At 45.5% G+C, this 26,993-nt stretch overlaps 1 protein-coding gene across 2 annotated transcripts; it reads right to left on the bottom strand.

The window, feature by feature from the left end:
- Positions 1–394: 394 nt before the first annotated feature.
- On the bottom strand, positions 395–24,746 carry ints4 (integrator complex subunit 4). Of its 2 annotated transcripts, none has more exons than XM_056283646.1 (24): positions 24,660–24,746; positions 23,430–23,624; positions 22,989–23,106; positions 22,436–22,542; positions 17,884–17,998; positions 17,411–17,493; positions 16,817–16,867; positions 16,405–16,493; positions 15,436–15,556; positions 15,075–15,146; positions 13,600–13,774; positions 11,434–11,639; positions 10,179–10,321; positions 8,634–8,749; positions 7,835–7,968; positions 6,845–7,011; positions 5,691–5,784; positions 4,553–4,633; positions 4,221–4,351; positions 3,779–3,838; positions 2,246–2,405; positions 1,636–1,779; positions 906–1,026; positions 395–729 (listed from the first exon to the last, which is right to left on the bottom strand). In XM_056283646.1, the coding sequence occupies exons 1-24, from the start codon at positions 24,711–24,713 to the stop codon at positions 539–541; spliced, it is 2,928 nt and encodes a 975-aa protein (XP_056139621.1). In that variant the 5' UTR covers positions 24,714–24,746; the 3' UTR covers positions 395–538. The 2 variants fall into 2 exon arrangements, with proteins under 2 accessions (XP_056139621.1, XP_056139620.1); XM_056283645.1 differs by having other exon boundaries at positions 17,411–17,496.
- Between the last annotated feature and the right edge of the window lie 2,247 nt (positions 24,747–26,993).

A 26,993-nucleotide genomic window follows, 5' to 3' on the forward strand; every position in this document is an offset into this window, starting at 1 on the left:
AGTTTACACAATAAATATCACAACACATGAGACAACAAAGGGTCGACAAACACACTTTTCAAGAATTCTATGCTCACTCCAGCGTAACTCAGTTAGGAAGTTTTCTCATTTTTAGAGATAATTAAAAATGAGCAGTTTATCAGCTACTGTATGGCAGAGTTTTGTGGCCTTCAATCAAGACGTTTGTTTTGTGTGTCATGTGTTCATGCTTAAACTGTGAATTCTATAAGAATCCCACATTAGCAAGACTGAGAAGCTATCCTTCCATTTAACTCACTGTTGACAAGTGCAACCGCTGCACACAAACTATGAAAGTCAAGGGGCTTGTATGCAACTGCTTAACACTGGACATCTCATGAGTAGTGAAATAAATAAACACAGCTGGGTGGTCAGTTGAAATACTTTATGTAGCCATAGCAATAAGAGCATTATAAAATTATGCAATTTGTGTGTGAGTGTCTTGACTACAAAATATTTCTCATTTTATGATAATTAACTGGCTCATTGAGAAGGGTTGGAGTTTGTCGTCCTGATTCATTCAGCGTCGGGCAGGTTTGGGCATGATATACACCTTGACAGGTTTGCTGAAGGGGATGGTTCCTTCAGTGGCGGCCTCTGGTGGTGGAAGGCTATCAGTGCTGTCACTCCAGCCAGGTTTAGAGGATGAGGAGAGGGAAGAGGAAGAGGAGCTATAGGCCAGGAGGAGGCGCAACTCAATCTGGCATGGCTCTGGGGAGGAGGGAGAGCGTATCAGTGAAGACAGTAACAATAAAGAGCAATGAGAGACGAGTTTGGTGCAGGAACGTGACTGAAAAATGAGCAAAAACCAAAGTTTTAAGGACGTTGGTAACAAAAAAGGTAAAGAGAAGAGCTGTGTGTGTGTGTGTATTATGTATGTGTGTTACCTGTCCATGCACTGTGTGACATGTAGACCTGTGTGATGAGTCTATGTCTATGGGGTCCAGGCTTCCTGAAGTCTGCAGGTTTGGGCTGAATCACATGGGACTGTCCATCTGGATACAGCACCTGGAGGTGGTGTGTGTGTGTGTGTGTGTGTGTGTGTGTGTGTGTGTGTGTGTGTGTGTGTGTGTGTGTTATGAAACAGAGAAAAATACAATGTTAGCTGAAGCTTATACCAAGAGTGGGTTAAGAAACAAGTTGATGAGCTGGTCTTCTTGCTTAAGGACACTTAGACAGGGCACGTGGCTGTCAATTGACCAGTGACAGCTAGATTTACAATTTACAATTTCACTTAGCACATGCTTTTATCCAAAGAGACATACATCTGAGAGCTAATACAACCCAAACAAGGATCTAGACAGGCGGCAACAAAGCAAGCAAGTGTAAAAAAAAATTAGGTTCAAGACTGCTGGAATAGGCTCCAAATCCCTGTGACTCTGAGAGCAGGATAAGTGGTTCAGATAATGGATGGATGGATGTAATTTACTAATAACTTCCAAACAAACTATTTGTTCCCCAGCATCATTTAAAGAGATTACTCTGACACCAACAACCAGCATCTACATGACAAGTACAGCCTGACAAGAACTTCTATAGGATTTGAGCATTAATATCAAGCTTGGCCACCATGTTAAGTGCACCTCATGTCTGAATAAAGTTCCCAGATTGACCCACCTGTACTTTAACAGTGTTCTGGGGGTCCTGGACGTGCTCCAGTGTGGCATCGAGGTCCAGCGCCACCACCAGGCCGGAGGTGAACCTAAGCGGGTTGTCTGATTCCCCCGTTGGCTCTATTATGGTGGCCGTCGCGCGATGGATCTGTCAACAAATAGGACACGAAATTTAGCAGAATGCATGCTGAACAGGGTTAACCCCTTCCTTTGTGCTCACTACGTACCCTAATGAGGGTTTATACCCCCACCCCAAGTATGTGTGTTATATTACCCCGGCACCAACTTTCTGCTTTTAAATCACATCTTAAAACTATAGGCTTGTTTCTCCTGATGTTTAATTTGATCTCTTATTTGTTTTGTTGCTTCTATTTCTCATCACATCTTTTGTTTATTCGACACATTTTTGTTCTCCATTATATTCTTTTCATTTTACTCCATGAAGCACTTTGTGCTACATGCTTGAGAGGTGCTACAGAAATAAATGTATTACTTCGGCAAGGCAAATGGGACACATGGCTCACGTGGGTTTTAAGGACAACACCGTCACTTGAGGAACCCTAACCTTGACCAGATCAGTCGCCCCACTGGGTATTCTGTTCAAACCCACCAACCTGCTCAGGCAGTTTGAGCTGCAGGAAGCCGCTCTGTCTCAGGGTGGTCTGGAGGATCTTCACTAGCTCCATGGGCTTACAGGAGGACAGCCGGGGCATCAGCTCCAACAGTTTCTCCACAAAGCTGTCCTGTAGGTGGGGCATCTCTGTGAAGAATAGCCTGGGGGGGCATGAAACAGTTTTTAGATGGGGGCATCCTGGAGGTTCAAATAGTGTGTGCTTGTGTCAGTTTAGGTTGGAGCACAGCATAGTTTGCTTCACGCCTCGAACCTACATTTCCTGTCCATCTTCACTGTCCTGGCTCATAAAGACAAAAGACATCCAAAAAAAGCTATCGTAAGAAGAGGAACAGGCCTTGGTTAAGTGTGGTTATCCTAACTGGCCATCTGTCAAAGCCAGGAAGACGCCCAAACAGTGCACCAGCCTATTGAAGAGAACAGAAGGACAACAGCTGTCTAAGCGTAAACCAGTAGTGATTCCGTATGCGGCAGGAGTGTCGGGACAGTTGAGACGTGCAATTTCCAAACACCATGTCTCAGTTGCTTTCAACCCCCAAAACACACTGTGCCAGAAATTGGTCCACCCCAAGGATTGAGTCCCCCGGCACGAACAGAGCAATATAGTGTATGCTGTGAAGTGCCAGGAGGGTTGCCATGACATGTACATCAGGGAAACTAAACAGATGCTGGCCAAGTGGATGACACAACACAGGAGAGCCAACACATCAGGCCAGGACTCCACAGTCTACACCCTCTACAGACCAGTGGCCACGCCTTCAAAGATGAGGATGTGCACATCCTTGATGGGGAGGAACGTTGGTTTGAACAAGGAGTCAAAGAAGCCATCTATGATAAGAGGGAACGACCATCCCTGAACCAAGGGGTGGGGGTCCTAAGAGTACATCAGTCACCATCTTACAATGCTGTGATTGGAACTATTCCCCAAACCTCTGTGAATAGTACACATGGCCATTGAAACTCTAGTTAATGGTCATGGCAATTTTCATATGAAACTGACCATAGGTTTGGGTTGTTATGCCGCTGCATTGTTTATAAGGGTGGGGATACCTGCAGTCACTGTATTGTTTATAAGGGTGGGGATACCTGCGGTCAGTTGAGACCGAAGAGGTCACTTAGATGAGTGATGAAACGTTTCTCTCAATAAACGTTGTGTCTGGATGAACTGATTCAACTTTCTGTGATATCTAAGAAGAGTAACGTTATGGATGCTGGCCTGAGAGCTAGAGCTGACGACCCCATTCTACAGATTTAGTGTGAATGTGCCCCCAGTAAAAGAGCAGCATCTTCACAAACCCACTGTAAAAAAAAAGACTCATGACAGCAGGCTGGCTGAATATCCATTCCAGCACAAATGGTTTATCTGTTCACTGTAGACATGAGAGAGAGAATATTGACTGAGGAAGACAGAAAGAGAAGAGAGAGAGGGGGAGAGAGAGACAAGGAAATGAAGGAGTTGGAAAGGGATTGAGGGAGGATGGTCCACAGAGCAGACAGAGATGGAGAGAGAGATTACCTCTGAAAGGATTCAACTTCCTGCAGAAATTTTTCACAGCTAATGATCAGAGGGTCCATCCTAAAAAAGCACAGACAGACAGACAGAGACAGAGAAGGATAAGTTGATCACACAAGACAAGTTCAACTACAATAAATTCTAGTCACTATAAGAATACTGGCTGTTTTCTAGTCACAGGTAGCAAATGTTTAAATTGCTATGTGTGGTCATCTGTATTATTCTTTGGGTCTGTGTTTGGTGCTCTGTGTGTGTGTGTGCAGGTGTTAGACTGTGTGTGTGTGTGTGTGTGTGTGTGTGTGTGTGTGTATGTATGTATGTATATATATATATATATATATAAACCCTGGGATAGGCTCCAGCATCCCGCAACCCTACATAGCATACACGATAAGCGGTTTGGATAATGGATGGATATATAGTATATACAGAAATATATACCAACCCTCGTTTCGTGCGTGCAGTGAGGATCAGCTGCAAAGCCTTGGCCTGGAGTCGTATGTGGTGTATTGTGGCCACCTGTCTGTTCTCCAGCCCACTGTACATGAACTCTAACTTGTATGTTTCCTCAAGAATCTACACACACATGCAATTGCACAAACCAAAGGAATTAAATTAATGCTGCATCAACAAACACACAATACAGTTAAGACACAATTATGATCACAGAGAGAGACACACACACAGACAGTGTCATCCACAACTTGAGGAATTTTATCATTTCATTTTGTGTGTGTGTGTGTGTGTGTGTGTGTGTGTGTGTGTGTGTCTACTGACCTGGTGAGCTGCAGCTGTTGCCGTGGCGTTCTGCTTCAGGCAAAGAGGGACGGCCATGTTCCACAACTTCTCTTGCAGGGCCTGAAAGTTTATGTAAAGAAAAATATAATTTTGTAGATCATCAATATAAATAAATCAGCAATTAATATCGCAAAGCTACCTAAGTTGTTTTCATTCAGATAATTTATGCTGACCTGTCTGCAGCTGTCTATATGCATATGCATGCATAACATGTGCAGGTTGAGACGGCATTTTGATTAAACTAACTCACAACAACCACAAACAAGACATTTCCATCAACACTTCTCCAAGCTTACACTATTCTTGTTTTCATTGTAGGGCTCGTGTCTTTAGAGCCCGACAGTCCATCAACTGAATATATGTGATCTGTTCTATCCACACACACACACACACACACACACACACACACACACACACACAGTAAGCCACAGATCTCATCTCATCTCATCTCATCTCATCTCATCATCAGCCGCTTCTCCGGGGTTGGGTTGCGGTGGCAGCAAGCTAAGTAGGGCACCCAGACATCCCTCTCCACAGCAAGCCCTCCAGCTCCTCCTGGGGGATCCCAAGGTGTTCCCAGGCCAGATTGGACATGTAGTCCCTTCAGCGAGTTCTGGGTCTACCCCGGGGTCTCCTCCCAGTTGGACGTGCCCAGAAAACCTCCAAAGGAAGGCGTCCAGGAAGCATCCTAATCAGATGCCCAAGCCACCTCAACTGGCTCCTTTCGAGGAGAAGGAGCAGCGGCTATACTCCAAGCTCCCTCCGGATGTCCGAGCTCCTCACCCTATCTCTAAGGCTGAGCCCAGACACCCTACGGAGGAAACTCATTTCAGCCACTTGTATCTGCGATCTCGACCTTTCGGTCACTACTCATAAGCCATAGATAATACTAAGAATACCAAGCAAATACATGATGTGGAAGCCCAGACCAGATGATTTAGTCTAACATCTATGTTCACCTACAAAACACGTTACAGCTATGAGGTGGGAAAAAAAACAGCTTTGAAACAGCAGGTCTACTAAAACTGTGATTAGTTTTGGGTGGCTTCAGGGCTGACACACCCATCACATATGCATGCGCGTGTATACACACACACACACACACACACACACACACCTTCAGGAGCAGGAGCTGACAGTGGAGATATGTGGCACAAAAGTCAGCCGCTCCAGCCAACTCAGTCTGTAGCTCGCCCAGCCTCTGCAGGTCTCTAAGAGAGAGGGAAAGGGAGAATGAGACATAACTAGATACACAGTGAAAGAGAGGGAGAGAATGTGTGTGTGGGGGGGGGGGGGGACAGACAGAGAGAGAGGGACAAAGAATGAGAATGGAAAGAGAGAAAAAGAAAAAGAGTGTCTGTGGAGGGTGGGGGGTCTATTCCGTTGCCTACCAACACGGGGATCGCTGGTTCGAATCCCCGTGTTACCTCCGGCCTGGTCGGGCATCCCTACAGACACAACTGGCCATGTCTGCAGGTGGGAAGCCGGATGTGGGTATGTGTCCTGGTCGCTGCACTAGTGCCTCCTCTGGTCGGTCGGGGCACCTGTTCGGGGGGGGGGGGGGCTGGGGAGGAATAGCGTGATCCTCCCATGCGCTACGTCCCCCTGGTGGAACTCCTCCCTGTCAGGTGAAAAGAAGTGGCTGGCAACTCCACATGTATCGGAGGAGGCATGTGGATCGGCAGAGGCAGTGGAGCAGAAATCGGGACGGCTCGGAAGAATGGGGTAATTGGCCGGATACAATTGGAGAGAAAAGGGGAGGGGGGGAATCCACACAAAAACAAAAGAAGAAAAGAGCAACAAAGAAAGAGAGAGGGCAGAGAGGGAGAGTAAATAACTTTTTATCCACAGCTCAACATATGTAAAACCTCCCCTCAGTGGAAGCTGGAATACCTGCCACGACAGGTGATGTGATCAACTACCTGGCAGAACAGAAAACCAGCACTACTGGGGGTCCCTTAGGACCTGGTTGAGAACCACTGGTTTTAAGCAGGCTGTCTCAGGTGTGACAGAGAACTTACAAAGAAAAAGATTAGACAAGCCATTTCAGGTTCAACAGAGAGCTATGGTGGGGAGTTTCCAGGTTTGGTGATGTGAACCGTAACCAGGCTTCAGCTTGGACTCAGACTGCTTTGTACATGTTTACATAATACATTCACAACTAGGATCACGATATTTTCTTTATGACGAGTAAATTTTAACATGTTGGGAACTACTTGATGTGTGTGTGTGTGTGTGAGATAAATGCTTGCTTGGTGTGCCTGTGTGTACCGTATGGTGAAGTCAAGCAGGTCTTGGGCCCCCGGTGCTTCCAAGTTCTGGATTGTGCTGACCCTGTTAAGACTCTGCTGCAGGAATAGCTGAGCCGACTCCACCGAACCAGAACCAGCCCCAGAATCCACTGGATCTAACCCATACACCTGCTTCCTGCCTGGCAACTACAGGAGGAAGGGAGAGAGAGTGACAGAGAAGAGAAGAGTAAGAGAGTAAGAGAACAGAGTAAGCGTAAGAGAGTAAGAGAGAAGAGAGTAAGAGAGAATAGTAAGAGAGAAGAGTAAGACAGTAAGAGAAAAGAGTAAGACAGAAGAGAGTAAGAGTAAGAGAGACCAGAGTAAGAGAAGACCAAGAGTAAGAGAGAAAGCTAAGAGTAAGAGTAAGAGAGAAGAGTGAGAGAGTAAGTGTGAGTAAGAGAGAAGAGAGTAAGTGTAAGAGAGTAAGAGAGAAGAGTAAAAGAGTAAGAGAGAAGCGAGTAAGTGTAAGAGAGAAGAGTAAGAGAGCAAGAGGTAAGAGTAAGAGAGTAAGAGAGAAAAGAATAAGCCAGAAGAGTAAGAGAGAAGAGAGTAAGAGAGTAAGAGAGAAGAGTAAGAGAGAAAAGAGTAAGAGAGTAAGAGCATGAGAGACAAGTAAGAGAGTAAAAGAGTAAGAGAGAAGAGTAAGAGAGTAAGAGAGAGAAGAGAGAAGAGTAAGAGAGTAAAAGAGTAAGAGAGTAAGAGAGAGAAGAGAAGGGAGAGAGAGAGACATGAATGTGTCTTGGATGTGAACAAAACCAAGCATGTCCGTGTGAGTGAGAGGGACACTGTTTATTTTTCTACAGAAAAGTCAGACGGGCTGAAAGAGAACGTGACTGTATGCGAGAGAGAAAGCAACAAGAAGAAAGTGCATGAAAGTGTGTGTCTGTATGAAAGAGTGAAAGACCGGGAAACAAAACAGATGGAATGTGTGTGTGTGTGTGTGTGTGTGTGTGTGTGTGTGCGTTTCTACCCTGAGCGGGGGCACCAGGTGCGACAGGCTGTCTCGGAGGTAGGCATAGTGTCTGAAGGTGTGGTCGGAGAAGAGGGCCGGCATGGTGGGACACGACTTGGCGGCATTGAACACCAACACCAACACTGCGATGTCTGGGGCAACCGTCGTCAAGGACACACACACAGGCGGTTTGAGCAGCGCCAGCTGGCTAACAGACCACATACACATCTCCCATCTTACAAAGACTACAAAACTAGCGACAAACCAAGCCAATCAAAAATTATTTCTCAAAAGCTATTAAAATCTCCTGTATACTGACAGATGGTACAGAATGGGCAGGTGGAATTTAGTGAGGGGAGGGACACTGATTTGACTGACAGCCAATCACAGCCAGGAATGTTTTAGACTTAAGTGGACACCAATATGCTATTGGCTAGTTTCAGTTTGCTGGTAGAAGATCCCTCGTCTTCTCTCAGTCTCGATCATTCATGTGACCTACAGCCGCAAGTGCAGGATGACATCACCAAAAAATGATTGTATTTTCAGGAAAAAAACTCTCATAAACACAATAAAATGTTTGGGGTTTTTTTTTGTGAATTTCTAGAATGTAGTGTTAAACAGATGTAAATGAAGCGCAGCTGAACCTTTAAAGGATGACACTAGTTTAGTCGTGCATCTCTACACCTTACAGCCAAGCAGCTCAAGCCGAGCAGCTACCATAACCTTTGCTCAGTTGACTAAAAACTACAATTATCAGTGATCACAACTCGACTGTGGAATGTTGCGTGTGTGTGTGTGTGTGGGGGGGGGGGGATACAGGCTGGGTCATCCATGTCAGGTTCTGGTGTATCAAAGTAGGGGTGTGTGCTGAGCAGCTCAGGGACCAGTGGCAACACCAGGGTCGGGTGACGTGAGCCCAGGAACTTCAGACACCTTGAGAAAAACCACACAACTGCTAATCAGTCCTTTACCCATCCATCTATTCACGCATTCATCCACTCATTCATTCAGTCATCCGCTCATTCATTATAAATGTTCACATAAGCCATTAGGGTCATGGGGGCCTGGAGTCTATCCCAGCATGCATCACATCAGAAGGCACTCACAGGACCATCACAAGACAGATACATACACACCATTCGCACCCATCGACTATTTACAGTCTCCAATTACCTTTCACTTTTTGTTTTTGGCTTTCCCCCCCCCCTCTTTTCCTCCCCAATTGTACTTGGCCAATTACCCTACTTTCCGAGCCATCGCAGCTCCACCCCCCTCTGCCGATCCGGGGAGGGCAACAGACCACCACATGCCTCCTCCGGTACATGTGGAGTCGCCAGATGCTTCTTTTCACCTGGCAGTGAGAAGTTTCACCAGGGGGACGTAGCATGTGGGAGGATCACGCTATTCCCCCCAGTTCCCCCTTCCCCCTGAACAGGCGCCCCGACCGACCAGAGGAGGCGCTAGTGCAGCGAACAGGACGAAAATGTGTGACGCCTGGGAGATTTAAAAAAAGAAGGGTTTCCTGAGTGTGACGTCACGTCCTGCCCATTCGTTTGGCAGGAATGACTGATTGATAATTGGTCACCGCCGGTGGGCACAAAAGTGAGGGAACTGTATGGCACACTCGGTGGAAGGAACAGCGTTTTTCTACACACCTCTCTCTCCACTAAAAACAAGATTTGAACACCATCTACAACAAACAGGACTGGCTGCTCACGGGAGCTGGGATTGCATGCTTCGGACCACCGAGAGGAGACGTCCTCGCGGGGGGTCCCGAACCGGCTCACGGCTGCAGTGACGGTAAGCATAGCTGCCAGTTTACTCGCCTCTGTTTTCATAACAGCTCTGTGTTCGGTTTTCTCTCTATTTAGGTCACGTAGTGCTACTGCAGCGGCAAGCTCCGGTTGCGGGCTTGTCGCGGCTGTACCACAACAAATGCCATCACTTTTCCAAAGAAAAGTCCTACCCAATGGAATGAACGACTACAAAGACGCTCATGGACATTCATGAATGCAACTAGTTCAAATTTTAAAATAGTTTTGTTGCTAGTTAAGTTACAATGGCCAACGATATTCATAACTGACAAGTTGGTTTGACAGTTTGAACTTTAAATATTGAAACAAAATTCATTTGAGCGGCAACAAAACATCTAACAAACACGCACACAAACACACCCAGCCGCATAAGACACACAAATACACGAGGTAAGATTGATTGCTATGAATGGTTACCATGTCCGATGTAGAGCAGAGCTGACACACTCAAACCTACCAAATAAGCCTACATACACACACACACACACACACACACACACACACACACACAGACCAATAAACACAAACAGATAAAGCGTGAGACCTACTTCCATACGGAGTTGCGGTCGGTAGGGTATTTGTTGAGGTTCTTCAGCAGCTCCAGTAAGGCCAGCTGGATACACTCCTTAGTGGAGACGTTGGTGTAACACAGTAACTCATGGAGTGCCTCCCTGATGTCACGGGATGAGTCCTGAACACACACACACACACACACAGTCAGAGGCGTGTTTGTGAGTATACCGGTTTTAACTCTGCTCATCGGGTCTAGAAGTTCGATCAAGTTAAAAAGAAGAATGGATGTTGTCCGCCCAATGGCTGCTGGGATAGGCTCCAGCATCCCGCGACCCTGATTAGGATAAGCGGCTTGGAAAATGGATGGATGGATGAATGCTGCGAGGATATAAAATCTTTCTTTACTCTCACAAGGGAAGAAAACACATTCGCAAACAGACACACACAATAAGAATACATTAATTTATTTATTTTTTCAAACACACAGGTGGGCACATACTCCATTTTATTTCGCTCTCTCTCGCTCACTCGCTCTCTCATCTACACACACACACACACATACACTCATATGTGCGCTCTCCTCTTAATTCCAGTTTGTCTATTGCACAAGAAAAGCTGCCTGTGCAACACACACAGGAAGAAACAAAGGGACAGAGTTTGAAAATCTGCTTCTTAAAAGTCTGTACTGTACCTCCCAAAATGTTTATACCCCTGTTATGTGTGTGTGTGTGGGTGGGTCTAATTGTGTGTGTGTGTGTGTGTGTGTGTGTGTGTACACAGACGGGTGACAACTTGAAGGAAAAACCAACATAAAGTGTCTTAGTAAGGTGCTGGTCCACCACAAGCCTCCAGAACATCTTCAATGCTCCTTGTCATAGATTCTAGAAGTCTCTGAACTCTACTGGAGGGATGGACACCATTCTTCCAACAGTATATTCTCTCATCTGGTGTTTCAATGGTGGTGGTGGTGGTGGTGGAAACTGCTGTCTAACACGTCAGTACAAAATCTCCCATAGGTGTTCAGTTGGGTTGAGATCTGGTGACTGAAGGCCATAGCATATGATTTAACATCATTTACCTTCTAAACAAACCATGCGGTGACCCCTCGTGTCCTGTAGATGGGGGCATTGTCATCCTGGGAGAGACCACTCCCACCAGGATAGAAATGTCTCATCATAGGATGAAGGTGATCACTCAGAATAGCTTTGTATTGAGCCCCCGGACCCCCTCACTGTAGAGGTCAAGCATTCAGGTTTCATCACCCGTCTGTGTGTCTCTATGTGTGTGTACCTCCAGCACAGCCAGCACGGTGTCGAGCTGATCTTCTCGAAGCGTGATGTGGGTGGAGATCTCCCTCAGCACGTGGATGGACTGCAGTCTGACCTCCTCGATCTCGTCATTGAACATGTCCACCAGGAAGTCCAGGCACTTTTCCGCAAAGCTGGGAGAGGAGCGCGCCAACAGGCACAGAGCCTCCACCGCCGCGATGCGCACCTCTGATGGTAGGGGGAGAACCAGGACGATATTAGTGACTGTTCTATGCATGCTCCACCCTCGTTGTGTACCACCGAACAACCAGCGGTCAGTGTCACTGTGACTTAACACGCTTACTGTGTTCACATTCACACAACGGTGAATATCTCATCACGGCACTAACAATATGTTAGTCCAACATTTGCAGAACAGGTTTTCATCTTCTGTATTTTTCTATCGCTTGAATTATTAATCCTTTATCTTCACCCTTTACTTTTACCCGAACCTTTATCTGTACACTTGAGTTATATTTTCACCTTCAGATTTCTTTCTTTTTCATACTGAGAAACTGCGAGTCAACATTATATTGCACTGTTGTAAATGTCAAAACTTAAAATAAGAAAATTAACAGTTATATTACAAAACAATGCCACAAAGAACATATAAGACAATAGACTATAGGGGAATATATAGAAAGAAAGGAAAAAACAGGGTTATATCATCATAGTGGAAAACAAACAGAACTATAACACGACAAAAATAGACCATAGGGTTAAGATAAAAGTTGGAAGGTCTAGGATGAAAAGGAGAGGAGCACTGAAAAAAAACTTACATTCTCAAGATGTGACTACTACTACTACTACTACTACTTTCGGCTGCTCCCGTTAAGGGTCGCCACAGCAGATCATCCGTTTCCATCTCTTCCTGTCCTCTGCATCTTCCTCTGTCACACCAGCGCACCTGCATGTCCTCCCTCACCACACCCATAAACCTCCTCTTTGGCCTTCCTCTTCTCCTCTTCCCTGGCAGCTCCATATTCAGCATCCTTCTCCCAGTATACCCAGCATCTCTCCTCCACACATGTCCAAGCCATCTCAATCTTGCCTCTCTTGCTTTGTCTCCAAGTCCAACCTGAGCTGTCCCTCTAATATACTCGTTCCTAATCCTGTCCTTCTTCATCACTCCCGATGAAAATCTTATCATCTTCAACTCTGCCACCTCCAGCTCCACCTCCTGTCTTTTCGTCAGTGCCGCTGTCTCCAAACAATATAACATAGCTGGTCTCACAACCATCTTGTAAACCTTCCCTTTAACTCTTGCTGGTACCCTTCTGTCACAAATCACTCCTCACACTCTTCTCCACCCACTCCACCCTGCCTGCACTCTCTTCTTCACCTCTCTTCTGCACTCCCCGTTACTTTGGACAGTTGACCTCAAGTATTTACTCGCCAATTGTATTCAGCCAATTACCCCACTCTTCTGAGCCTTCCCAGTCGCTGCTCCACCCCCTCTGCCAATCCAGGGAGGGCTGCCGACTACCACATACCTCCACCGATACATGTGGAGTCGCCAGCCGCTTCTTTTCACCTGACAGTGAGGAGTTTCACCAGGAGGACATAGCACTTGGGAGGATCAAGCTATTCCCCCCAGTTCCCCCTCCCCCCTGAACAGGCACCCCGACTGACCAGAGGAGGCGCTCGTGCAGCAACCAGGACACATACCCACATCCAGCTTCCCCACCCACAGACACGGCCAATTGTGTCTGTAGGGACGCCCGACCAAGCCAGAGGTAACACGGGGATTTGATCCAGCGATCTCCATATTGGTAGGCATCGGAATAGACTGCTATGCTACCTGGATACCCAGACAACGTTGTCTTAACCGTGTGGCAAGAAACAGCTTGTCAGAGACAGGTTTCAGTAATCAGTCTCCATCATCCATGATATACGTAGAGCACTGGTACCTGTGAAGAAAAGTCACTTCCACACTTAATTTTCCCCGATTTGACTTAGTAAGTCTTAGTAGCTTATTTAGTCACTGTTGGCTGAGCCATACCAAGCACATTTCTGATCACAGCACAGCACAGCACAGCACAGCAAAGCGCACACACACACACACACACACACACACACACACACACACACACACACACACACACACACACACACACACACACACACACACACAGAGTCTGTCTCATACCATACATCTCGTCCTCCAGGCCGTGTACAAAGGCCCCACAGGCCCCAGAGGCGATGAGGTTGACCGCATTAGTGTCCACCCTCTCTTTGGGAGCGTCATCTGCCCACTTCCTGCCTGAGGAGAACTCTCCGGAAGCGTAGAGCTCCTTTGCCCGCTCATGGGCCGTGCGCTTCCTCTATGTGGAGAGAGAGAGAGAGAGAGAGAGAGAGAGAGAGAGAGAGAGAGAGAGAGAGAGAGAGAGAGAGAGAGAGAGAGAGAAAGAGAGAGAGAAAAGGAGGGCGGCTTAGAAGGGAATAATTGTACACATTTACTACTAGTATTACTTTCGCCCATCGGCCCCTTTCCCTCACAGCAAGACGATGGTGTAGTACTCTTCATCAGTACAATTCTTTGTAGCTCTCCTTCCTAAATTGTTTCTTTTATATTAGTAGTTAGCCATCCTTTGTTCCATTTTACCATTATTCTTTCAAAAAATACAATGGTTTGTCGACTATTTGATTGTTCAACTAGTGGGTAGGTCATCTCTGTGGGAATCACTTACAGTCATCTCTGTAAGTGGGAAGATGGCGACGCGAATTCACTTTTGCAGCGGCCTCACCCAGCACTGGTGTGGGAAGACAGCAACATGAACTTGCGTTTGCGGTGGCCTCGCCCAGTGCTGTCCATGTGGTGTCTTTGTCCATGTCTGCATCTAGGTTTGTTTTGTCTTGATTTGATGGCTGGGAGGGCTGGTGCTGGATCGGCTGGGAGAGCTTCGTCTGTTGTGTCCTGTGGGCCCAGGGACTGTGGCCCTGACCAGAGTTGTTCCCGAGGAGGTAACAACAGGGGCGGTCTGATGGGACGTGGAAGCGGGACAGGCAAAGCTAACTGCTAGCCCATGCAGACCAGCAGTTCCGATAACACTGAGGGCGGTCTGGCAGCGGCCTCGCCTAGCGTTGACTGTGTTTTTGGTGTTGTTGTTTTAAGTGCGGGGAGGTGTGTCAAAGGTGTCTGGCTGGAAGAGCTGGCATTGGATCAGCTGGGGGAGCCTGGTCTGCTGCATCCGGTGGGCCCAGGGTCCACGGCCCTGACCAGAGCTGTGCCCAAGCAGGAAACACCGAGGGAAGTCTGACAGGACGCGGAAGCAGGACAGGCTAAGCTAACTGCTAGCCCATGCAGACCAGCAGTTCCGACAGTCATCCTGACTGGCATTCGTTCTCCTGGACAGTGGAATTGTTGGACTGTGTTGCACTGAGTGGACTGTGTTGTTAACTGTTTGTGTGGTTTGTTTTTTTTTCTGCTTCAATCTCTCTTGTTTTTTGTATGTTTTTGGTGGTGTAGTTTTTGGGAACTTTGGATGTGTGTTTTTATCGCCCACCTGCTGTGGGCTGGGGGAAACGGAATTTTGTTTCTTTTGTGTATGCAAGTATATGAAAGAAACGACCTTAAATTGTTCCCAATTCCTGATCTGGCATGAGGGCTGTTAAGAGACTCACCCTGAGATCGGACATCAGCTTCTTATCCAGGGTCTGTTCCAGAAAGTGAGGACTGACCTGCAGCATGGAACCCTGGAAACACAAGCATGGGAACAAATAAAATACAAAACCACTGTGTGTACAAACCATTACCAAAGGCTCAGAAATACGGAAAAAGTAGTATGTGAGCCGTTGTGAAGAGTGACTGCAAACTCGTTGGTTTTGTTTGTGTGGGTTTTTTGAATTTTTTTTTTTTTAGTTACATGTCTGGATGCAAATAGACAGCCATAGATGGTATGCACGCATGAACTTGTGTGTGTGTGTGTGTGTGTGTGTGTGTGTGTGTGTGTGTGTGTGTGTGTGTCCCCTAAGGTCCTCTCACCAGAGTTTTGGCTGCCTGCACCCTGACCATCCAGGAACCATCGCTGACCATGTGACTAATCTTCCCAAACGAGTCATCAACCAGACGGATCTCCTCATTAGACGACGGGATGGGCACAATGCTGATTGGACAGAAGCAACATGGAGCCAGAAATCAGAGGCAGACACAGGAAACAGTTTACATTGTAACAAGAATGTGAGAGTTTCTAGTTGGAGTTTATTGTTCCCTTGGAGGAAATGATGTTTTTTCCACCAATAAAAAAGTGCTTTATAGCCATGAATTAAAACAGTACTCACTACCAACGAGTATATAATACCTCTCTCCCAAGAAGAATTTTGAATGCACAAGTTAGAGGGTCAACTACCCTCTCTAATAGTAAACACAAAGATGTTATTACTGGACGTCAGTTTTTTTTTTCTCCCAAATTGTACTTTGCCAATTACCCCACTCTTCCAAGCCGTCCCGGTTGCTGCTCAACCCCCTCTGCCGATCCGGAGAGGGCTGCAGACTACCACACGCCTCTTCTGATACATGTGTAGTCGCCAGCCACTTCTTTTCACCTGACAGTGACGAGTTTCGCCAGGGGGACCCCAGTTCCCCCTCCCCTTGAACAGGCGCCCTGACCGACCAGAGGAGGCACTAGTGCAGCGACCAGGACACACACCCACATCCGGCTTCCCACCCGCAGACATGGCCAATTGTGTCTGTAGGGAAGCTGGAGGTAAAACGGGGACTTGAACTGGTGATCCCCGTATTAGTAGGCAACGGAATAGACCGTCATGCCACCCGGACGCACATCAATGATTTTTAAAGGTAGTGACACTGGTTTGAAAATGGAACCACCGTGGCATGTCTACGTACAGATCATTTAAAACATGGACGCTTGATCTACTGTTGTACTCGCTGGGAGTCCCTCTGGTTAAAACAAGGTTTTACAGTACACGCTTGCTCGTGTAGCCGTCTCCTCACCTCTCCGGGTACAGCTGGCTCAGCACCCAAACCATTTGCACTGCAGCAGAACGCACCTGCTCGTAGTCATCGGACAACAATCTGCAGGCCTACACTCGCAAGGATGCAAGAGTATACACAAATCAATCACACACACACACACATACATACATAAAAGCACACACAATCACATAAAAACGTTTAAATCAATCTTATGCTAATTTCCTCAAATTAGAATACAGACGAGCCTTTAATATTTACCATTCGCTTCCATTTTTATTCCTCTTGTGCGGAGTCACTCATTTCAAATGGTGACTATCTCATTTTGGAACGATACACATCTGACATACAAGTCTTTGGTAATTCACTGACTTTAATTTCGGTCCTTACACATTACCCATGAAAGTACACAGGACGGGAGTACTGAGATTACCTGCTCATAGATGATCTGTTGGATCTTCATCCCTCTCTCATGTAACTGCAGCTGAAAGCCAGAGACGGAAGTAAATAATTAAAAATACAAGGCATCATCGTCAACATCTCCTACAGAGTTCTTTTATAAATGTGGACCTATGATTCAGTTTTTTTGTCTTTACACTGTTTTTTTCCTGGTGGCTGCTGCCTGATTCAATTTACCTACAGTATTCATAAAATCTATTACTATGTCTTACATGGATGTAAAAATCAGCGATAAGCTTCACCGCAAAAAATGAAAGTAAAAGGAGGATTGATAAGAGTACATCTGTCGCCATCTTACAATAGTGTGATTGCACCCCCCCCCAATCCTCTGTGAATAGTACACATGGCCATTGTAAATCTAGTTAAGGGTCACAGCAATTTGCATATGAAACCAATCATTATTTTCGGTCATTATATCACTGTATTGTTTATAAGGGTGGATGAGTGATGAAATATTACTCTCACTAAACGGGTCCAGATGAAGTGATTCTACTTTCCGTGAGTGCATTCTTAAGCTAACAACACTGTGCGTAGGGTGAGTGGGGTAAAGCGGTGGGTGGTGTCTTACCATGGCCTTTATGGCTGCTGTCCGGACCCTGGGGTCCTGGTCACCAAAGTAGTCACTGATGACACTCTGAACATCCCGCCCACCTACTGGCATGCCATGACATCACACAGCATTAACAACACATAATAGCACAGTCAGTAATAATTAGAAGCAAATTAGATTATACATCAGTGTTGAGACTTTTCTGATAGAAAAGGAAGTCAAAATGTTATTTTACAAATCTATGACTTCAAAGATGTATTTAAAACATGTTTCAAATCCAGTAAGAAAAAGATCAAAGCAACATTGCTGCCAACATTAAAATGCAATCCTTAAGATTTACAAGTAAACAAACATCATTTTTGATATTTTCTATACTGGTTTACTTATGAAAATAGCTAATCCACAAATGAATGACCTGGAAACTTTTGATCCTGGTCACTGCCTCTGTAATTCACTCTTCATTTCTATTCCACAATATCATTTCCACACACCTGTGGATGAAATCCCTCCCTCGCCATCTTTCATCAACGGTGTGTCTACGGTGCCCAGACACCCCAAGAGATGGAGGCACTTGATCCTAACCCCAAAATGTGTATCTGATAGATGCTGAGACAAAGAGAGAGAGAGAGAGAGAGAGAGAGAGAGAGAGAGAGAGAGAGAGAGAGAGAGAGAGAGAGAGAGAGAGAGAGAGAGAAAATAGGAGAAAATTTCACAAATTTGGTGATTTTCATAGAATCTGTGTGTGGTGTGGATTTGGTGTGTGTTTTTCCCCTCCCTACATGCTATGTCTACATGTTTAATGTTGTATTGCTGTAAAGCCCCTTGAGGCAAATTTGTAATTTGTGATATTGGGTTATACAAATAAAATTGACTTGACTTGTTTTCATCTTTGTCTACATGTTTAATGTCCACATCTTCTCCGTGGATTGTCACCTTATCGTGGTGGAGAAGCTTGTGTGGTCCTGAGATCCCGAGAGCAATGCCGTCTGGAGTTACGCTCCTGGTAGGGTCACCCATGGCGGTAAGGTCAAGGGGGAGGTCCCTGACAAAGAGCAATCCAACCAAGACCTCAACGGTGGAACAGGCGGAGGATGATGGCTGACTTTAGGGAAGAATAACAATGGCTGGGAAGGCGGATGAAGGCTGCAGAAGAAATGGGCCCCCAGTCGTCTTGGACTTCGTGCCACTGGATCCTGACCCAGATCAGTCAAGGACCGTGTGGTCACTGTCTGTGTAACAGACTCCCCATTATAAACAAAGTCAGGCACAGGCATCCTCCATTAAGAGAATCCACCCTAACATCCCAGATTAAGCCCTATAGCAAACAACAAGTGGTGATGGGGGCAGGATTGTGAGTTCCAGAAGCCTCTAGTCATGAGCCAGCACATCAGGGGGTGGGTGCTAGATTCAATCGCTGGGCTCTTGGAACGAGGTAGAAAGAGCCCTTCAGTAGTTGCACCCATGACCGAGCAGCCCTCTTTAGGATCCACTCTGCTCACCCCACCTAGGGAAGGAGTTAGAAAAGGTGCCCTAAAAGTAGCCTGCCTCAAACCTCCTGACTAGATTACTGTGTCCAGAGGGATAACCACATGTGGTCAAAAACACAGAAACACGAACTTTGGGGCCTGGAATGTGCACACACTGATGGATAGTGTAACCAGTGAAAGACCAGAGAGGAGAACTGCAATCATAACTACAGAACTGAAGAGATGCTGGACTGACATAGCTGCCCTTTATGAAACCCAACGGGCAGACGAAGGACAACTGAAGGAGGCTAAGGGTGGCAATACTTTCTTCTGGAAAAGAAAAGCTGCCGATAAGCCCAGGATCCATGGTGTTGGATTTGCCATCAGGAACCAGATCATCAGTCACCTGTCTGAACTTCTTGTGGGGATCAGTGAGCATCTCATGATCATCCGTCTGGTGCTTGCCAACAACCAGATGGCATCAGTTGTGAGTGCCTATGCCCCTACTTGAGACTCTGAAGAGGAAGTAAGACACCTTCTACACCTGCTTAGACAAGACACTGTCAAGAATCCCCAAGGGGGATAAGATTATTCTCCTTGGAGACTTCAACGCCAGGGTTGGCTGGGATCAAGACCTCTGGAACGGCACTATAAGAAAGGAAGGCATCAGGAACATCAACTCCAATGGAGTTCTGCTTCCTAGCGAATGTATTCAGTATGACCTCACCATCACTAACACCCTGTTTCACCAGAAAAACAAATTTAAGGCATCTTGGAGATACCCCCGCTCCAAACGGTGTCATCTCCTTGACTATGTCATTGTATGAACCAGGGACCACTGTGCGGTGAACGTCACGGAGGCCATGATTGATGCAGATGACTACTGGAAAGATCATTGTCTCATTTGCTCCACAATGTCCATTAATGTCAAGAGGAAGAGGAGGGTTCAACAAAGCCTGGATGAAACTGCCACCCAGCAACAACTTCAGGCCTCTCTTGGGGAAACCCTCCAACAGTAATATCCCGATGACATTGAGAGGAATTGGAGCCTGCTCAAATCCACCATCCTCGACCCCTACAAAACCACCCTTGGGTACAAGTCCAGAAAACACCAGGATTGGTTTGGTAAGAATGACACAGAGATAGAACAGCTCATCTCCAAGAAAAGGAAAGCCTTTCATGCCTGGCAAAATGATGTAATCTGCAAGGCTAAAAGAATGGCTCATTCCAGAGCCATGACAGACATCCAGAGACGGGTGAGGGAGCTTAAGAACTCTTGGTAGAAATAAAATGTTCTGGAAAGCCAGCGACTGGCAGACTCGGGTGACACCAGAGACTTTTTCAGCGCTGCTAAGGCCATCTATGGTCAAGCAACCGCAGCTTAAACCCCCTGTGCTCAAAGGATGGGCAGGAGCTGCTGAAGAACAAGACCATTAACGCCCGATCGAAGGAGTACTTCCTGGAACTCCTCAACTGCAACAGCACAGCTGAACTAGACATTGCCAGCCATATTCCCCAGAGTTCTATGAGAGAAGACATTGAGGAACCTCCCACCATGACAGAGGTTCAAGATGCCATAAGGAGCCTTAAGAACGACAAGGCCACTGGTCCAGATGGGATCCCAGCTGAGATCTTAAAGGAAGGTGGACCAGATCTACTGTACCACATCCACGCCCTCTTCCTCAAGGTCTGGGAAAAAGAAAAACTTCTCTCAGAGCTCAGGGATGCTCGAATAGTGGCCATATTCAAGAAAGGGGACAAGGTGGAATGTGGAAACTACAGTGGCATCTCACTCCTGTCAACAACAGGCACAGTCCTCACTCATGTCCTTGCAAACCAACTGCTAGCACTGGCTGAGGAAGTATTCCCAGAATCTCAATATAGCTTCTGCCCATCCAGAGGTACAGCAGACATGATATTTACAGCACGGCAACTTCAGGCAAAATGCTGTGAACAAAGGCAGCCTTTGTACATGGCTTTCATAGACCTGACAAAGGCTTTTCACTCAGTAGACTGCCAGGCTATATGGAGCATACTATCAACTTATGGCTGCCCTGACAAATACATCAGAGTATTAAGGCTTCTAGATGATGGCATGTCAGTCACAGTGCTAAGCAACAGCAGCTCTGAGTTAGAGCCCTTCACTTTGGAAACGGGGTCGAACAGGGATGTATCATCGCACCCATCCTGTTTGCCATCTTTATTGCTGCCATATGCCACCTCATTGGCGAACAGCTGCCACAGGGGATCCCAATCCTATACAGAACTGACGGCAGGCTCTTCAACCATAATAGGTTCAAGGCCAAGAGCAAAGTCTGCAACACCACCATCATGGAGCTTCAGTATGCAGATGACAATGTCATTGCATCACACTCAGCAGAAGGCCTCCAGGACATTCTGAATGTCTTTGCCAAGGCATACAGAGCCCAGGGTCTACCATTAAACATCAAGGCCCAGGTCCTATATCAACCTCCACCCAACCAGCCATCTACCCAGCCTACCATAAAAGTGGACAACAAAATTATTGAAAAGGTTGCTTACTTCCCCTACCTCAGCAGCCTTCTCTCCTCAAAAGTTGACATCGACTCTGAGGTCAACCATCGCCTGCATTGTGCCAGTGGCACTTACGCCAGACTCAGGAAGAGTCTTTGAAGAGTGAGACCTAAAGGCCCAAGCAAAACTCCTGGTCTACAGAGCTATTGCTCTCCCCATCCTGCTGTATGGCGCAGAGCCATGGACCATCTACAGCAGGCTCCTGAGAGCCCTGGAACAATACCATCAAAGATCTTTACGAAAGATCCTGTGGATCAGCTAGAAGGACAGACGCACCAACATCAGCATTCTGGAAGAAGCCAACATGACTAGCATCACCACCACAATAATGCAGCACCAACTCCGATTGTCAGGCCATGTCATCCACATGTCCAATACACGTCTCCCAAAACAGATCCTGTACTCCCAGCTGAAGAAAGGTCAGCGAGCTCCCAGCGGGCAAAATAAATATTTCAAGGACAATATCAAGACCAGACCGAAGAAATTCAACATCACATTGAGCAACAGGGTACATATTACACTGGATAGGCACTCCTGGAAGAAATCCGTGCAGGAAGGAGCTGCATGTCATGAAACGGAACTCTACTGTGTCGCAGAGAAAAAGAGACAGCACTTCAAGGAGACAGAGAATAAGGCTCAACCACCACCACCAAGAACCACCACTTTTCCTTGTCCACACTGCACCAAAGTATGTGGATTACGGACTGGCTTCTACAAACATCTGAAGACCCACAAGCAGACAAACCAACGGAGAGGACAGTCATACTCGTTTCGAGTGACTGATGATGATGATGATGATGACTATGATTTCTGTAAAAATTGTTTAATGTGCAATATCCATGCGAGTGGTCAGTTTAACTATAGTATAATGCAGTGTTTGTGTGTGTGTGTGTGTGTGTGTGTGTGTGTGTCCTTCCTCATTTTGTCCTAGCATTGCAAGTGATATCCTGTCCAATTCATGTCCTGTATCACACAAAATGTGTCAACAATGTCAACTGCTAGTATGTGTGAGTGTGGGCTTCACCTTGCAGGCCACTTCTCGAAGTCTCTGTCTGACTGTGAGATTCTCAGGAAGCTGTGTGCTAATAACCAGCAGAGTCTCCAGCAACTGGGCCAGAACCTGGTGAGACTCTGCGAACCAACAGACAGACCATAGAACACACCACAAATCCACACAGAACAGACATAGGACAAACACACAAAAAATAAATAGACCATGAGGACAAATACCAGAAAGAACTTTACTTTCTAAGCAGATGTTCCTTTCCAGAGCTGGTATTGAAGAAAAATCAGCAAATCAACTAATCTAAAAAAATCCTGGTAACACTGAATTGTGTCACCGGTGGCTAGATGCATTGACTTAATGATGACTGCAGATAATGTTGATGAATAGTTTTATTAGCTAATGTATCTTTACGGACACATGTTGCTTAAAGTGCCAGATAAAAACACTAATATCTAAAGATATCTATTCATACACTATTGATCAACTAACCTACTGTGCAATACTGAGTGTCTGTGTTATATAAATGCCTGTTGTAAAGTTGTCTTATTTGAGTATTTTTAGACTATCTTACTCTCATTGTTGAGTGTGTTGATGGCATCATCAATGATGCAGTCTGGGTTGAAGCCTTGGGTTTTAGACAGCAAGCCCAGCAGAGAGGCAATCTTCAGCCTTACCGAGTTATCAGTCTCCTGGTGGAGGAACAAGACAGCCAGTCAGATTATTGTCAGAGTGAAGCTTTCTCTTCTGCACGTTTCCAAATTTCCATCTTTTTCTTCATGTTTTTGCGGCGCATAATGTAAACTGTGCTTAAAAGGCAAGTAAATTAAAGTTCATCATCAGTATATTTCCCTTTAGTGAATTAGATTTAGCAGTAATATTAGCACTATGCTAAGTTTCAAGGAAGCAAATCTGAAGTGGACTCTGAAGCTTTTGATCAAAACAACAATGAATTAGTTGATAATTCAGACATGTGGGAGATAATATGTTTTTGATGCTTTCCGTTGTTCCTTGCCTTGTAGTAGTGCTCCAGCAGGATGCGGACCACACCCTCCACGCTCTCTGCCTCCACAGGCTTACGAGCAAACTGCAGCAGATATTGAAGGGCGTCGGTGGGGTTGGTGGCCTTGCACAGGTCGATGTGTAGCGCCGCAGATTTACTGGGCTTGGACAGGCGGAGCTTCTTCACCGAGGCTTCTTCATGGGGAATCTGTAAACATACAACGGGTTGAAGTGATAAGCAAACATGGACATTTATTCCAGTACCTTCCTCCCCTTGTTCATGACAACCCTCCTTGACATTCCTCCAGCCTTTTAGCTCTGACTTGATGGATCTGTTTATAATTTTGAAAACTTGAAGGAAACAAGAATGTCACAGCTATGATAATATTATCATAAGCATTAAGAAGAACCAGCAAAAGAACAAAGACACATTTTTGAAACGTCCTTAACAATCAAGTCAAACAAAAGACACAAAGACAAAGTCACATAGGAATAAGACATAAACAAAGACAAAAGCAGTAAATGTGATGGGAGTACGAACTCTGGTGGGTGTAATGGGCTGTAGCTCAAGCTTTTGCACTCCATACTATTGGTTGGAATAGTAGTTTGGCGACTACAGAATTTTAAGCATCTGTGCACATGCCCTGACAAAAAGAGGGTAATAATAAAAGAAGAAATAAAACATCTGCCCAGCTGTTCTCAGAAGGTAGACGTTTCTCTCATCTCTGGTTTGTGAGCCTACCTCATTTGGGACTTGAACCCAGTTCGTTGTCTTTGGGAAGCAAACGACATCAGCTCTTACGATGACAATATACCTTCGTAAGTCAGCGTTAAGTTAACGATTTAGACTGAGATAGTTGACTGCTGGGGTAGGCCCCAGCATCCCCACGACCCTGGGAGCAGGACAAGCGGTATGGCTAATGGATGGATGGACGTTAGCGTGCTCAGGTGTTGTAGTACATTATTATGGACACAACCAGGTAGTTCTAGTATAAGCCACAAAGCTAAAGCGTCATCTTACATTTTAATGCTACGCTAATTATCATTCAATAAAGAAGGTTGGCTTTCAAATGCTGGGTCGGACAGAGGGGCCAAAAAAACCCCTCTCTGTTGTCAAGGACGGAAGCTAACTAGCAAAGCTAGGTTAGCTTCCAAGCAAATGCTTTTATAATCGTTTGCAAAAGTATAATATATATCTGTAAGGGACCATAAGGGTACAATAGTCAGGGCACCACGTTCTCACCTGAACAACTTTGGAGAACTCCTCGTACACTCGCTTTTTTAAATGTGCTGCCATGATTGAAGCGGCGAAGCACGGCGCAGGTAAATAAACGCGATTGTCCCTAGCGAGTTGCCGTCGCTATGGCAACCACGAAATACGCGATTCGTGTTTCTGTCTTCATTTCTTGCTTTATAGCGTCTGTGTCTTCGTCCGCAACTGTATAAGAATGTGTAATAAAGAAGGCAAACAAAATCTTATTATTATTCGTCGTCTCCTTCTTCGTCGTCGTCTTCCTCTACTTTTTTCACTTTTTATTAATCAGAATAAGTACATTTCAAATAATACAACGTGCAATGAACAGATGTACAATAATACAATAAGCAGCAGGATACATAGAAACCAAAGCGTAATCCAAAAGGGGAAAAAAATAAAAGGTTGTGTAAAATGAAATAGTTTAAACTGGGGGGGGGGGGCTCAGTACAGTATTTTGAGGAAGACAAATAGTTTGACAAATGTTTCAAGTTTTGATGGCTTTGCAGTGTTTACTAAACTTGAGAGTATCTAAATATTGGTCAGAAATGGCTTTGAAAATAAAGAAGTTGGGTTTACGGGCAGAATATTTGCTGGTAGGGAGCTGGTACGGATATGATATTTACCAAAAATTAAAAGAAGATTAATCATTTGTAAAAACTGGACATTATCAAGGTCATCTTTAGTTACTCCGAACAAGACAGGCTCCATTTTCACATTGAAGTTAGGGATTTTCCTGTGTATAAAGTTATTAACATCAGCCCAGAAGACACCGCTATATGTACATTCCCAGAAAAAAATGAGTTAAAGATTCATTCTCATTTCTACAAAAGCTACAGCTAACATCAGTATCAATCCTATATCTAGAAAAGTAGGTCTTAACAGGGTAGCAACGATGCGTTATTTTGAATGACACTCCCTTAAATTTGTTAGTTAACAAGTATTTTTTTGAGAGAAGCCATGACCATTTCCACTGTTGTCAAATGTGTTATTCCAAAAGAAAACAGCAGAGGGAGTAGTAACTGTTTCCCTGAGAATAATATTACTTACGCGCTGGTCAGTAGCTTTGACACTCAGTAAAGGACATTCAGCATCAATATAAATGTTAACTGGGTCTAAGGAAGGAATTACACAAACATCTCCTTTGGGCGCAGACGATAATAACATTTTGGCTCGAGAGGGGATTGCATCAAACACAATAGCGTAATCCTTTGGACTGACAGGAAAATTATACATGTTAAGGAATTTTTCATATGTGAGTAGATGGCCTGCTGAGTTGAATAGTTGACTAATTAAAAGTATTCCTCTGTCAAACCACCTCTTATTGAATAGAGTCTTATTATTGTTCTACATAAAATATCTATGAGGAGAAAAGTTATGCTTATACATTAATGACCAGCTTAAGAGCATTTGTTTATGAAAAGTTGAAAGTTTCAGTGGAATCTTGGAAATATCATAGTTGCATCTTAACAAAAAGGGTAGACCACCAACAGAATTAAAAACATAGGATGGTATAAAATTCCAGATTGAGGATGGATTGTTGAGCTGGGCTTTGATTCAGCGCCAGTAATGAGAGACGACATCAGTGAATCACACAACGCAGATGGTAACGTGCGGCAGCAGCCATTTAGTTGAAACAGGAAGAACAACAGAGCCTGCGACACAGGCCGACCGGAAGGGAGGCTTGGTAACTATAGCAACCACAACCAATACTGGCGTCACCCCTTCTTTCCCAAAAGAAAGACCCCCCCCTACACACAGTACAACAATAACACCACAGAACACCAGGCAACATCACAGCTCAGGCTATATAACTAGACCTGTAAGGTAAAACAAAACATTATCACCAGCACACACAAACAACTGGCCTAAAGTTCAAAGTGTGGAGTTAGAAAACAACGAGACAGGAGACGTGAGAGTAGACGTAGTCGAGGTAGTTTACTAGCTCCAACTTTGCATGTCATACGTTCGACAACGACACTGAACTGTGTACCGGAAGCGGAAGTGCATTATCTGACCTCTTAGGTGAATGTCTCTAGTTATATAGATGTGGGTCACCACACAGGCCCCCCCAGAATTCACCTACACAAAACAATGCAAAACAGCAAAAGCGCAAGTCATGAACATAAAAATAGACTCTACAACAGAACAGTCAATGACATAGTGCAAAGTCACGGGGAAAACAAGTGACGAGTCGGGGGGCGGACCCTGCGGCCATAACGGCTGCGCTTCACAGGAGGGGAAACAGATGGGGCCGAAACCCGGGCCATAGGCGGGGCCGAAGCAGGAACAGAGGCAGGTGCCGGGGCCGACTTAGGAGGGCGT

The sequence above is a fragment of the Lampris incognitus genome, chromosome 7 (assembly GCF_029633865.1).
Source record: "Lampris incognitus isolate fLamInc1 chromosome 7, fLamInc1.hap2, whole genome shotgun sequence".
Lineage (NCBI taxonomy): Eukaryota > Metazoa > Chordata > Actinopteri > Lampriformes > Lampridae > Lampris > Lampris incognitus.